The 14,931-nt window shown below is 40.2% G+C and overlaps 1 protein-coding gene across 1 annotated transcript in view; it reads left to right on the top strand.

The window, feature by feature from the left end:
- The first annotated feature begins 7,593 nt into the window (after window positions 1–7,593).
- Window positions 7,594–14,931, top strand: part of TEK (TEK receptor tyrosine kinase) — a 39,291-nt gene continuing 31,953 nt past the window's right edge. The window contains exon 1 of the mRNA XM_059834442.1: window positions 7,594–7,621. Coding sequence (XP_059690425.1) covers window positions 7,612–7,621 — 10 coding nt within the window. The 5' untranslated portion in view covers window positions 7,594–7,611. The remainder of the gene's footprint in view (window positions 7,622–14,931) is intronic.

Genomic DNA, 14,931 nt, shown 5'->3' with positions numbered 1-14,931 from the left:
CTTTCAGTCTTCAGAAGCCTCTCCCTATCAACATGAAAAAAGATAATCAAGAATGGCCTCACAGTGCCATCAGCCAGCTCCCTCTGCACGTGTGGGTGCATCCCAACAAGCCTCATGGACTTGGGTATGTCCAGTTCGTTTAAAAGTTCCCTAACCTGGCCCTCCTCCAGGAAGATGCCATTGAGCCATTAGGATACCAGGTTTAACAGTGTCTGTCACTCCAAATCCCACCTCACTGGCACACTGCATAGAAATAAGCATTGACTGAATGACTGTCATTATTCCCAGCTCATGACGGGATGACACTACACCAACCTTGTTCCTGTAGTCAGGGATATCGTCATATCAAACAACACAGGCAAACTGTATTTTTGCTGCAGGGAAGAGTTAATCCTCTTGTTGGTCTTCCTGCTTCATCTGACCTTCACTGCTTTTCATTGTGATCAAAAAACCTTATTTTTCTTTCAAAAAGAGTTGATTTTTTTCCTTGCTTTAGTTGAGCAGAGAAGACAACATGCATTCCTGTGAGCAATTCCAGACAGGCAGAACACTGAGATTCTTTTTTTAGTTCTTTCTGCCTGATGACATTAGTTAATGTTAATGCTTCTTAGTGCTGGTATGTGCTGTTTCACCATCGGAGGGATATGTTTCCAAAGTGAAGTGGTTGTAAAGTCTTTCAGTACACTACTGTTTTTCTCCTGCAAGTGTGAAACAAAAACACAAGGCATAAGGCAGACCTTATGATAAGACACTAGCTGTGAGAATGTCTTAGTTTGAGGAGAAAGACATTTAAAATGCTTACTTTATAACTATTCTGCAAAGTATCTGTTTTGAGTGAACTCCTTGGAAACATGTCTCATAGTGATAAGGCATCTGGGTGGGGAGGACGTGGCAATTGTCCGGAGCGGAAAAAAAACCCTCAGATTCTGAAAGAGATCGTAAAATTGGAGTTCACTTGAACACATGCACAATGGTGAATACTAGCTGAACGTTGAACACATATATATTGTAGGTGACAACTCCAGCCAGAGCACTGCTGCAAAATGCAGGTTAATCACTGGGAAGGGGACCTGAATTACTCCCAAACAAAACAGTTGTCGTCTTTTTCTTCTTCAGTAAAGAGGCGGGAAGCCTTTAAGCATTTCATAACTGCAGAGATTATCTGAATTCAAATCGCAGCTTTGAGCAATCATTTGTTGGGAATGGCAGAAGTTTGGAGCAGAGGAAGAAATGTTCCTTGCCCTGACTTGCTGTCTACACTTGCAGGTTCTCCTTCCAGGAAGGAGGACTAATGGGAAAATATGCCAAATGTGTGAAATGGAGGAAGCCTCCCACATTTAAAAAAAAAAAAAAAAAGCCAGAAATGTAAAATGATCCACTCTTGTTTCCTCTTGTAAAGCTAATTCCTTGAAAGCTACATTAATTTAAAGTAACTGAGCTTGATTCACTGAGCACTGGTATCTTTGGATCAGGCCCAAGATTTCTGCCGTGCAGCAAACGGTGAGTAAGATGCAAGACCTCTGTCTCCAACATACAACATGAATTTGCCCACAAATACTATTTCAAGTGGGGTGAGGGGGACTCAACACCTCTGAAAATTAGAAAGAAAAAGAAAATGATTGCAGCAGAAATTATCAATAGTACCAGTCACCCCAACAGTTATACATGAGAGATAAAATTCCAACTAAAGCCTTCAGGTTTTCAGTATCCTTCCTGTTCCTTCTTTTTCTTCCAAATTAAATGAAGAGAGGGTGTTTAATAGCTTGGACTTGTGTTCAAGATTGCTGTATTCAATAGTTTTTTAGGATTATTGAGCTGAAAGTTACTGAAGTTCTTCACCTACATGCAAATCTAGATTTTAACTTCTTACCTTAAGATGAGATGTGCATGTCTTTCACACTTCCATATTCCAAGGATTGCTAAAATTATATTATTAAAACTCACAAAAAAAATTGCTATTTAGAAATCTTTCTCTCACGCAGAGGGAAGACTGAATTTAAAGCTGGAGTATTCAAGAGAAGGAACTGTTACACTGCAGCTCACCAACAGTGCGTGTGTGGCTCTCCTATACCAGTACAACATTTTAGCCACTTCCAGCGTGACATAAATTTGGAAGCAGAGCCAGGTAGATAGCAAATTTATCACTAAGATGCACTTGTTGAATGCTGGTTAAAGTTAAATAAAGTTAAATTATGAAGTCACCAAATAAAAAATGCCAGTGGAATCACATTACCAGTGTGAGATTAATTCAGTGGAAGATAGTGGGTCCTGCAAACAGGATTTTAAGAATGAATTTTTGTAACCTTAATGGGTGAAAACACTAACCCTGAGATCTAATTAGCATGACCCGCTTCTTGGTCCTCAGAAGCAATAGTTAGATCTGCAAACTTCACGTGCATTAAGTGGCTTACACAATTAGTCATTATGTCTCCAAATTGCACAGATATGAAATTTACCTCGTCAATGCCTGGCTATTTTAGGCAGTCATATTTTATTGCTATGCATCATTTGGGGTGATTCGATGTTAATATCTTAAAGACATTTGGATATACAGTTGTTACCATTAAACATAAATACACAGACTCATTCGTCCTTCAGAATGGATTGTAGGAAAATCAAGTAGAAAAGCAGTAACAGAACAGAGGATGAAAGTTGTGAAGTCTGTAGCTTCTGCATGAGCTCTGCTTACCTCCCATTGGATGACGCCTCTTTCAGGCTTCTCATTCATCTCCAGACTTCTTTCAACTTTAGGGCAGCAGGATTATTAACATCACTTACATTTGTGCTCCCAGAATCTGATCCAATCTTGGCAGAGAAACAAAAGCTTGATTTGGGGTTAATTTAGCACATGTTCAGAATCACCTGTTTTAGCAGATTTTTTAAAAAACAGAGCAGACATGCTCTAAAGTAGGAAAACAACGGGCTCAAAAAGCAATGACAACAAGGATGCAGTTTTGTCCTGTTCATACAAACTAAGTGGGCTATAACTAACTTGCTTACTTCTCACTCATGTGACTTCATGTACATGTTTGACATCATCAGTGACCATCAATCACCATTGCTGGCTCTTAACTTCACTTCTCACACTTTCTTTCTCCAAGCATTTTTTAAAATAGTCTCAGTCCCTTTTGTCAGCAAAGAATTGGGAAACAAAAATTATTTTTTTGTCCTTCTGCTGACAACAGGCCATTCTAAAATCTACGTAAAGCCTATTTCAGCAAAATACAGAAGTGACTCACAACGTAAAAGTTTCCAGAGTATAGACCTTAGTCAAACAGCCTGATGTCCTTCACAGTGACTTTACTGATATAGAGGACCTAAAGTACTCCTGTGTTGTTTCATCAGCTGAACTTTCCCCTTGAAAGAAACCTGAGTTTCCCATGAGATCCTGTGTTTAATTCCATTGTAGTAAATTCCCTTTCATTTCACTAGCAAGGAAGACAGGAAAGCAACAGCTCCCTTTGGCTGAGGCTGTCCTGTAGACTGCTCAATGCTCAGCCATTTTCCCGACTATGGTCTCCTGAAAATCCAAGAGAAGCTCTTTTTTGAGAAGAAAACAAAACCACTGAACAAAAAAACTGATCACAGCTGTGTTTGCAATCCTGTGTTACCTTCTGGGTATGCAAATGCAGGAGAGGCAGTAGAAAAAGCGAGAAGTAACTGCACCTCCTCAGCACAGGCTGCCAAGTCAAGAGAGTGAGCAACAAAAAACAGACTCTCCTACCTTTTCTACCCCACCTTAAAGTTTCTCACAACCACCTATTACAATATCACCACTCCTCCACATTGTCCCTTCCACGTTAGTGTGACTTGTCTTCAACTATGTATCGCAGAAACATCTATCACCTTCCAGTTTCTGCGCTGCCACTGCATTACGTAGGGAGAGTCCTCATCCTGACTGCTTAGACCAGCAACAGCACCCGTCCTCTGCCTGGCTGCCTGGCTGCTACCTCTCACTTCCAGGTGATCCAAAATAGACAGCTTAGGGGCTGTGGTTGGTCTCTGTGGCATAGGCTGTTCTCTAGGGGATAACAGGATCTGTTTAAGAAAAGAAGTTTGGACTCCATCATTTACAAGCCTCTGCTTCACATTAGCTGACTGCAGTGAGTAATAACTCCTGAAGTTCCTTTACTGCCTCCTGCTAACACATATTAACATCACGTCAAGGCCAAAACAATGGCTTGTTTCCAAAAAGCATGGTACAGCCAGACACTGCAAAAGGATATGTGCTTTCTGCTAACACATCTACCTGATTAAAGAAGTGGAGAGTGGCATTGTTTCTTTTTCCTCCTCACATATTTCCATGTGTTGGATGGATGTATGCATGCATGTATGAATGGATTGTCCTTGAGACAAGCGTGCTGCTTATCTAAAGAGGAAAGCCTGGTGTCAGGAGTTCAGTCCACTTGACATATCACAAAATTAGCCTTCAGCAAACAGTTATGAAAAGCCATGTTTAATGCTAGGGCTATATTTACATGTTGAAAGACAATTTGTTTCCCTGCTGTAACTAATTTAAAAACTCATGCATGCCATTGTGATGGGTGTTAAGTTAGATGTGGATGCTGATATGTATTTATCAGCAGTTAACCACCAACAAAACCGATGTTCCTGAGGGGAAAACTTTAGAAATGACATGGGGTTGGACAGCCTTTCCGAGTCTTTCCAAGTACCTTTAGAAAAGGCAAAGGGTGTAGTCTACAGGGCCCAAATACAGCTACACACTCACCTGAGGATATGCCATGGGCATGCTCATTGGCCAGCCCAGTAGTCAACAGTGTCTATTAGTCCTACATGCAACAACAGCTAGAGTAACTCGGTATCATATTTTACTCTTCCTTCCAACCTCTCTTTTAGCCCAGGTTCTTTTACTGGTAATCTGGTTTTGCCAGAAGGCCATTTCCAATTCCTCTGCTCTGTAATAGTGAACGCAAGCTGAGATTTAGGATTCTCTTGTTTGTAGATCAGTCAACATAAGCTGAGGACTGAATAGCAAGAGATGGGCTCGTGTGTGGGATCCTCCTGTGATGCCATTGCTGCTTGGTGGAGTGGACAGAGAATTCCACTGCACTTCTGTGTTGTTCAGTAATCAGAGGGATGATCAGATCATACAGTTTTTAGTTCACAGGACTGAAAATTGATATGACCTACTTTGAGGAAGACTCATATTCTAATAACATGAAATACAAGGATCAAAATACAGAAGGTGGGGCTGGCAGACACTTAAATATGAGTAAGAATAAGCCAGAATAGTGAAATCCTTTCAATTCCACAGTCTAGCAAAAGCTTATCAGTCAGAGCAATAATCACACTGTGGCACTTAAATGCCTTCCAAAAAGAAACAGATCTAAGCTTAAACACCTATTAGACATGAACAAGTACTTAAATGTTTGCTGAATTATAGATGCTATTTCTTCAAAAATGAAATTATATCATGAAACACAAAAGAAATACATGAGCCTGCTGAGGCTGGTATCCCAACCAAACTCTGACTTGGGTAGTAATCACATACTTTCTCTTTTCTGGCTTCAGCAAATCTTTACAACCTTCATGTATTTGTGGAGTATGGCATATTTAGGCTTTCTGTTCTCATCCTGGAGATAGCTACCTTGTCATGGCAGATGAAATGACCATTAGACACCAGTTGATTCTTCAAAAAATAGTGGATAGCTGACCTGGCCAATTATGCATACTGCAAAATCAGTATCAGCAGTAGTCTATATGCATTGCTTTGCATTTAGGTGCATTAAAAATGGAGACATGATGCATTTTTCCTCAGTGACCTGTTATGCCCTGGTGAGTGAGATTTAAGTGAAAAGTTTAAAACCCCCTCTAAGCTCACAATAACAGTCTGGAGAACCACAGTCTTGACTGAAATTGTTTAAACCCCACCCCTCAGCAAATCAAAAGACACTGAAAAAGAATTAAGGACAGGCCATGTTAGAAGTAGGTTAAATGAACAACAGAACAGAGTTATCCACTAGATGATAGGAATTATGATAATACTTAATATCTGGTACTACACTAAGTATTCTGATATTGGAGGGGCCTATACCAGCAGGTTTACAAAGGCTATTGTGCAATTGGAGTGTGGATGATCACTGCCTCTTCACGTCTAAAAGTAGAAGAAAATGTTCTCAAAAATCAAAGATGGACAAAATACATATGTTTATTTTTGTCTGGAACTAGACCAGGTAAATATCTTATATTCTGCCTCCTTTAAGCCTCAAAATGGAATTTTAGTAGTGTTTGGACCTCACACTGTGTTTTTGCACTCAGAGGGTATTTTCAGTTTAAGTTCCTACTTGGTTTGGCTTTCAGTTGTATTTTGGGGGGTGGGGGTGGTGGGCAGCATGTAAGGAGCAGTTCAGGGTTAATGCCTTGAAATCTGCTGTAGGTGACACCCTTCTGTCCACATGGCAATAGATCTTGGGTGTAAAGGACTTCCTCTGTGAAATCTACGCCAGTTGAAGGTAAAAGGTCTTCCTAAGGAAATTAAAACAAAGTAGGATCAACCCGTGCCCCATTTCCAAAATGATACTGAACATTCAATTTTCTGTAATTCTGTGAAAGTCATTCTGGGTGTTAGCATCTTGGCAGAACTACAGAACTTTCAAATGCCACATTGTCATGGGTTATATTTAGTCAAGCAGTAAATAAGATTGCCCTTTATTTGCAATTCTGTTTATATATCTGAGTGCTGCTTTTCCATTTAGTCCAATTTTTTTTTTTTTTTTGGTGGGTTTCTTTGTATGTTTTCTCATGTTTCATTTTAGCTTCTGAGTTTTGACACCCCCCTGAGTGATGTGGCATTTTGATCCCACTGAAGTCATAATAAGTCTGGGTGCGATTTATTATTGCAACAGTTTTCAGTCTGTTTCCAATTGTCAAACATAGAGAAAAATTGTTTCCAGTAAAGCACACGAACTAATGGAGCAGAATGCTGGATTGTGGCTGGCTTTGGTCTATACTGGATTCAGCTGGTTGGTTTGTTACTGTTGACTTCATATTTTTATTACTGTGTGCTGAGATGTGTTGCAGCCAGCAGCTTACACGTGGGTTAAATAAATAAGGGAAAAGATGATAGCATCCTGAGAAATCAGCAGACCTGCACTTTGAGAAGGGGATGACACTTTCCACCTACCGTACCTAGGTGGAGGACTCTCTGCTCGCACCCTCCCGCCTGCTGGAGGATGCCACCATTGTTCCTATTTTGCTGACTGTGACCAACAGCAGTCCCCTGCTTCTCCAGCAGCTCCAGATAACTGTTTTGATGTATTGCTGGATGGACGGGATTTGCACTGCCCTGCAGTCCCGCTGATACAAAAATGCCTTTAAGATCCTGCCTTTCCCATCCTAATCTACAAAGGAAACAGGAAAAAGGAACTTAAACTCCCTGTATTCAGACAGCAATGAGACTGTTCCAGTCTGCTCCAGTGTTGCAGTTTCTTGCCTGTGACTTGTAAACAGCGTACCATGCAGGAGAAGAGTAACTGGTAAACGTCTACGCCCAAGAAAAGGATACTCCATGAGCAACTGTAAGAACTGGATGGATATATTCTGGAAAGCATGGACCCTTTAGCACATCTAGTTCTCTATGGATTCAGCCTGATGATTTCTGGTAAGCCTCTGCTTTCATATCTGTAGTCGACCTGTCATGCCTTTCTTGTTTCTCACGCGATGTGCAGCCAAAACACATGACTCCCTACTCCTTGCTCCAGCACTTATCTTTATCGATTTAAGTACTTGTGTTTGTTTCAGTGAGACCGCTTACCTCTGTGCAGCACGCTCACGGCGAGTGAGGGCAAGACTGTGCCCAAGATATTGGGGAGGATTTAGCTACATGTAGAATCCACCACTACCTCCTTTTAACTGTTGAAGTCATTTGTTGACACATATGCATATTGCAGCAGGGTTTTTCTTCTGCCTAATGGTATTAACTTTTTCATAAAGCTCATTACTTTGAAACCATCAATGTCTTTCCCCAAGAATATCTGCTCTAAATACAGATTAAACGTTGACTTTTTCTGTGACTGACTTTATGAACTGGCTGTGTGGTAGGAAATGCTGACATTTCTAGGTATTCCAGTATCCGATTTTAGACAAGTTTGTAGACAAGATTCCACAACTGGAATCTGGATGAAAGTCAGTGGACAAAAAAGGCAGAAAAATGCACATTATATAAGATCAATTAAAAACACTTCAAATACAGGTAAAGGATGATTCAGTATTATCAGCAAATAACATTAGTTCAGCAAATCAGAAGTTAGTCATAAGACCCATCTGCAGAAAGGTATACAGTAAGATTATACTAATACAAATATAGTTTATAGTATTTGGAGCATTAATGCTGGAGGGGTTTTGCTGAAGCTATCACAAGCAGAGCCCTGAGGAAGCCTGCACTCTTCCCATTGGATTCGTAGTCACTTCAGCATTTGAGTATTGCATTCACTATCTGTATTTTGATTTTGTAGACAGTTTCTTCTGGGTAACAATCTGTAAAAGAGATATACAACTCACACAGTAGCCTTAGACTCTTAAGTCAGTTCTAACCATTTCATTGAGATAGGCATATGTAGTTCCAGTCCATCTCACAGTAAAAAGGTAGTGTGCTGTAAAACTGCTGATTGTGCTGCAATGAAAAGCAGAAAGTATCAAGAAAAGGCAGAAGCCCTCATTGATGTGTAACTTGCTTTACAATTTCCAGAACTTCTTGATTAGCAGCATGATAACAGCTAAGTGAAATTATGAAGAAATGAGTTTAAGAGGTTGCTTTTGGCATCTATAAAAGGCTAGAGATTAAGACAGGCAAAAAAAAAGTGTTTAAAATCTGTTGAATGCATGTTTGGAAGTATTCTTATCTAGCCATTGCTGTAATAGGCTGCATATTGTTTACCAATTCCTCTTTTGGGGCTTAAGTTTCTTGATTGTTTAGCTGCACATTGATTCAACCTATTTAGTCCTCAGATCACTTCCAGCTTTTCACTTTACGGAGATATCTGGTGCTGTAAGCACTATGGATGGAGAAGAAAAGAAAGTCCAGTCACCCCAACGCTTTTTCCTTGTCTCTCCTGTTTCTCTATGTGGTAACATATACCTAATTGACACAGAAAGCAAGCAATATTCATTAAGTCACAAGTACGGGAGAAAAAAAAGTCAGCTGTGGAGATTAGCTATAAACACGGACAGTGCAGACAGCTCAGTAGTGAAGAGCTGCCAGTCACTGCCTTTTCCACAGGGGCGAGATGTCTGCTGTAGTCACACCCATCTCAATAGATCTGTCAGCTTTCCCGCTTTTGTTTGAGAATGATATCATGTTTCCTGGGGCGAGCAGTGGAAGACAATGCGAGCCCGCTTTCCTCTAGATACTGCAGGCGGAGTTCAGGAAAGCAGGACTGACATTCTGCGAGCAGGGGAGGCTTTACACTCAGCCCAGAGCGTGAACTGGCTTAACCTTGTCCCCAGTGATCGTGGGCTACTCTGGGTGTGTTGCTGGGTAGGCACAAAACCCACTCCACCCTTTTCCAAGGTGAAGACCGTTGGGAAACAACCTTTGATTTAATTTCTTTTTTTTTTTTTTTTTAATAACAGTAGTCCATTTGCAGCTAGAGGTAAAGATCTGAACTGGAAGGTAATATTCAAAATATACACAAATGCTCACATTTGCACTGTATATACAGTTTCTTCTTGCCATAGCAAATGGTCAATTAAACTGACAAGGGGTTGAATTTAATCCTGTTGGGATTCTTGAAACTAGGCTGAGCATCACCATGTGTTTTTCTTTTGGTTGACTCTACTCCAGTCAACATTTTGTAGAATCAAAATGAACCTCGCATCCACCCTGAAGTATGGATTCAAAGCCCAAGGTTGTGGCTAGCTATGGTCTGTTAAGTCCCGATCAAAGAAGAGCCGCAGACTCACTTAATCCCTCGGAAGGCTAAGGACAAAGTAAGGAATGAGTGTCAGAACTTGCCTTTTGCCTCTTAACAACATCCTCAGATGGTCTGGAAATTTGCTTGCAGCTTCTCACAGTGGGTAACTCTCAGAAGTGTTCATGTGTGGGCCCTACTTTAGCAAGATGGCCACTGTCAGTAAGAGATTTGTTGAAACCGGCGGCAATTAAAATCAGTTTCAAGCACATTTCTTTGACTGTTTCTGGCAGGACACAGATACCTTGTCAAATGTCTCCATTCTCCAAGACAGACAGAATCTTCTGTGCTATAGCTTTGCTCTACAAATGATCTTAGATCCAGTGGGTTTCTAAAAATACTTGATTTTTTTTTTTTTGTGTGTGTGTGATTTAGCTGTTGGACCCATATATGGTAAAAGACTCAAAAGGTTATATTAGCCTTTTAAGAAAGGGTAACAGTAGAGATAACAGTGCAGTGGCATTCAGTGGTAGCTCTTTATCACCTCTGATGACGGCTGTGTTTTCTTTGGGATCAGTAGGTGTTATGAAAAAAAACATAAATCATATATATAATCATTATTATGTGACTCATTTACATATTTAGAAAGTTAAGCAGCTTTTAACAAACATTACCAGACACACAAGCACCATTACAATGCTGTAGGCTCTTCAAAATTACTAGAAATCATAATTTTTGGTTAGACTGGAAAGTTGTAATAATTCTGTTTCAAGGCTTGCTTTTCCCTTGTGAAGCTTAACTTAACCTAAAGGAAACCTGTATTAAGCTCTGGTTAATACATGCCCGTGACAGTGAACATGAATGTCATTCTTCCCATAATTAAAGGCACTAGGCCTCTATGAGTATCTTCAAATATGCTGTTGTCAGACCAAAATGTCACCTGAATTTCAAACAGTCTGTCCTACGGCTGCAGTGCTGGAGTTTTGAGCCTCCCACAGCCAAAGCAGTGGACACAAACCACGTTTGAGCTTTAATCTCAGGTATTTCAAAACTATGCTGACTAGACATTAGGCTGACACACGACCTTTCGGACGCCTAAATCATCAAACTACTAATGTGAATTGCAAGAGACATTTAAAAAGGGATTTCATTCCTCGCTCCTGAAGTGCATTTGATTTGTGAGACCTACCAATTGCATCCGCCTGCCACACTGAGGTTATTTACCCAGAGGGAACAGTATCCTTGGTGCCTTTTTCATGAGTCTGAAATTTACATGGAATTTAGACTCTTCTTGAGATGTAGCCTTCATGTAATCCAGAAATTATGGGCCTGCCACAGGAGTCACTGGCGGAATCCCTGACCTGCTCAATGTTGGTATTTCTGCACAGTTCTGTTAGGACGATCATGTTGTAACATTTTGCAGAGATGGTCTGATACCCACAAGAATTTCATCTGGAAAGCTTTAGGTGGACAAGAGGGAGCACAGAAGTCAGAGAGACTGACTGCAGCTGAGCAGCTGGCTTTAGAGCAGGGACATGTGGAGCTGGTGCTTCACGTGCCCACAATGAGAATTACCTGGGTTGGAAACCTGCTCTGTATTGGTCACGTAGACTTGAGCCTGCTTGGCCCAGACCTGTCTTTTAAACACACAAAAACCCTGTTCAGCTTTCCGTGGAAGACCAAGAAGTCATTGTGCTGCGGGGGGTGTTGGGTAGGCACAGAAGAAATGAACCAAAAATGGATGCATTTACCGCTTGTGTGAGATAGATGTATAGTTAGTTTCATGGTCGGCTCCCACTGTGATGCAAGATCTGTCTGGGACTGGAGAGATGAAAATCTTAGAGAAATTGCAATTAGGAACTGTCCTCCAAAGATGGTATCCACCCTGTGATAGTGGCAAGGTCACACTTAGGATGCTGTTCCACTGCAGTGGAGACATATAGCAAAGAACCAGCCCGGGTCTGAACTGGAGACTACCGTGTAAGGAGTTTAAAATGCTGATTGTTTTTTAGGGTACAGATTTGATAACTGTCCTCCAACTAACACCCAAACTAAGAACGTGCACTAATAATGTTAAGGGTCATATCGCAAAGAAGTAAAAAAGCCCCATCAAAATTCATTTTCTAATTCACTACTAGTAAATGTGAGCACTTTTAGGGTATGAAGACATTAGGCATTTACTAAGTTCTGAAAGGATTTTTGAAAGACAGGTTCACAAATGACATTTCTATGTTCAAGGGTAGTATACGTAAACTTTTTGCTTCAAGGTCAGTGTTTTGCTTGCCTGGTATTTGTTTACTTTTTACATTGTGTCAGCCTGTCTAATGAAGCGGCTTGGTTAATTTCCCCTTCGGAGTGCAACAAGTCTCTCTTGACAATACAGTTCCGTCTGCACTTCTGATTGTGCTGATGATTTTCTCTTGTGTTATTTTCTGGCTGTTCATCCCAGACTTGCCACTGCTCAGGGACCTCAGCCTTGTTAGTCACAAACTGTGCTTAGCACCAGAAACGTCTCCACTACTCTACTGAGAAAAATCAGTAAGTGGCAAAGTGAGGGTAGACTACTGTACAGGCAAGAACGTATTAGAGTATGTCTGTCCGGCAGCCAACGCTCATGGACACTTCCAGACAGTTAACCTTATGCATGTTGTATGCACTGATATATCCTATGGAGACTAATTGATTACCTATGTTATTTTGCATACTTCAGCTTGGCACATATGCACAAACAACATACAGTATGCATATGCAGTATACATAGTATGCATAGTAGTTTCATAATGCAACTTACAAGGACCACCCTTGTTATGGACATATTTGTTCTTGCTTGCAAGCACTTTCTTGATGGTAGTACCCATATTTGTCTAGCTGCAAATCCAGCCAGACGTAGCTGAACTACAAGCCTGCTCTACTCTAGCTTTCCCACATTCCTCATCCTTTTTCAGCATTACCTAGCACATTGTCATCTGGTTGTTCAACAAGTAATTTCTGCTAATATGTTGTTTTCAGCTTTACTTGCTTATGGTCAACCAGGCCTAAGGGGAAGTCATGAGAAAGTGTCTTTCTACATTTTGGTTACTTGCACACACACATTTAGGCACCCTCATTGGGAAACCCCCAACCAAGCCGCACCAGTATTTCTTTTCTCGCTTTTTCATCTTAAAAGATTGCTTTGATGGGTTGTGAAACAACTGAAATGTAGAGCAAACAATTTCATTCTATTTTAGAAGGGGGCAGTTGCATTACCTTCAACTGTTCCAGATGTACCCAAGGGCCCATAAAAAACCATTATCCCTGACAACTTTGACAGACTATTTTGTTTTACACGCTTGTGCTCTGGTCTTCCCATTATTACTACGTAGCAAAGTGACGTTCTGTCACTAATTTTTTGTCTCTTACTAGTTTCATAATACCTTTCCCCCAAAATAATGCCCTATTTCTAAAGGCAAGAGGTCTCGGTATTCTTTGAGCTGTGAGCCATCCCGCAGCTGCCCAGTAGCATCACATAAGATACAAGCAGTAAGATTCTGTCCATGGAGAACAAGAAATGTTTTATTGGAAAACCTGACTTTTTGCTCATTTATGAGCTGTTTTTCAGCAGCATTTCTGTCTCTCTTTTCGCTCTGCTGCTGCTGCTGTGTGGCAGATAATCTTAATCTGTTTGGGTAATAATAACTTCACCTTTGTTTTCCTGCGGAGGACTGAGCTGTCAGAGCTGTCAGAGGAGAACTTGACTCACAGGCTGAAATTACCTGAGCTGCTGCTATCTTTGCATCCCAGATGAAGTTTCCAGGACACTAAGAGACTACTGAGCCCCCCCAAATTATTTACTTTTTTAGAGAATGAACAAAAAATAACCAAGATTGATAAGAGAAATGTTGAGTGCACAGAAGAAGAGGAAATAAAGATTGCCAAATTCTGGTGCAGTATATGTTCCACTCTCCATATGAAAAATATCCCCAAACAGCTAATGTTTTGGGTTAGTTTCTGACTAGCTTTAATATTAAGTAAGGAGTACTCTATCTTCTTCTTTTTTTTTTTTTAAAGGAAGAAGAAACATGGGGATAGGGTCTCTATTTTGTTAACTTCTTCATATTTCACCTGCATTATTTCCATCCTGATTATCTTCCAAATTGGCTAATTAGGTAATTAAAAAAAAAATTCAGTGTAATTTATTCAGTACTTCGCTAAGAATTAATCAAATGCTATAGTTTTTCAGCCAAATTGTTTACATGATTGCCTTTTGTATTCCTGAATAGATTAGGTAAATTCTTTTAATCTATCTATCATCTGGTGTGTGATTTCATACAGAAAAATACAATCGAGGAGGGTCCAGCTGAACTTGCAACTACAAAACAAGACACAATGAGAAGTACTGAGGTGCAGGCTATTTAGTAAGCTAGGTTTGTTCTAAATCACAGCCTTATTCTTTCAAGCAGAGGGAGTGCTTTGTGTTGTTTTTTAAGAGACTTAAAGGAGGAGGGTTTGATGACTTGACACTCTGGGACATACGTTTCCATCAGTCTCAAAATGATTTTTAAATCCTACAGTGTCATAATGCAACTGACTGTTTTACTTTCAGCATAACACCAAACCTAAACTAAGCACAGATTCTATTTTTTCCCTGCTGGTATAGTATCTATATGTTCTACTTTCATATTCCCAAATAGTTAATAGCAGAAATAATTCATGTTCCAAGCAATAACAGTAAAAAAAAATAAGAACTGCCCAAGCATTTCAAATTACATCACCTTTTATTCCCCTTGCTTCACCTGATGGAAAAAAGGGTGGAGTTTACTGGAATTTTCTGCCCTCCCCTCTTCTTTTAGATAATTAGTACTTTAAAAGTATTAATCTTCCCACTTACCTCTTACCACAGCTCTTCTTTTTCCTCTGTTATGCTCCAAATGCCAAGGGAAGGAGTTCCAGCTTATAGTCCCTTCAAGCAATTAATAATAAAGCTCTACAACCATAAGGAAAATAAAGACATCATTAGATTTGTAATGTCTAAACAATTTCTTTCCTTCCACTACTAGTCAGTATTAATTAATAGCTAAAAGAT

This window comes from Gavia stellata, chromosome Z (genome assembly GCF_030936135.1).
Source record: "Gavia stellata isolate bGavSte3 chromosome Z, bGavSte3.hap2, whole genome shotgun sequence".
Taxonomy (NCBI): Eukaryota; Metazoa; Chordata; class Aves; order Gaviiformes; family Gaviidae; genus Gavia; species Gavia stellata.
Note: the sequence above shows the minus strand (reverse complement) of the source record. Positions and strands in the feature narration are given on the sequence as shown.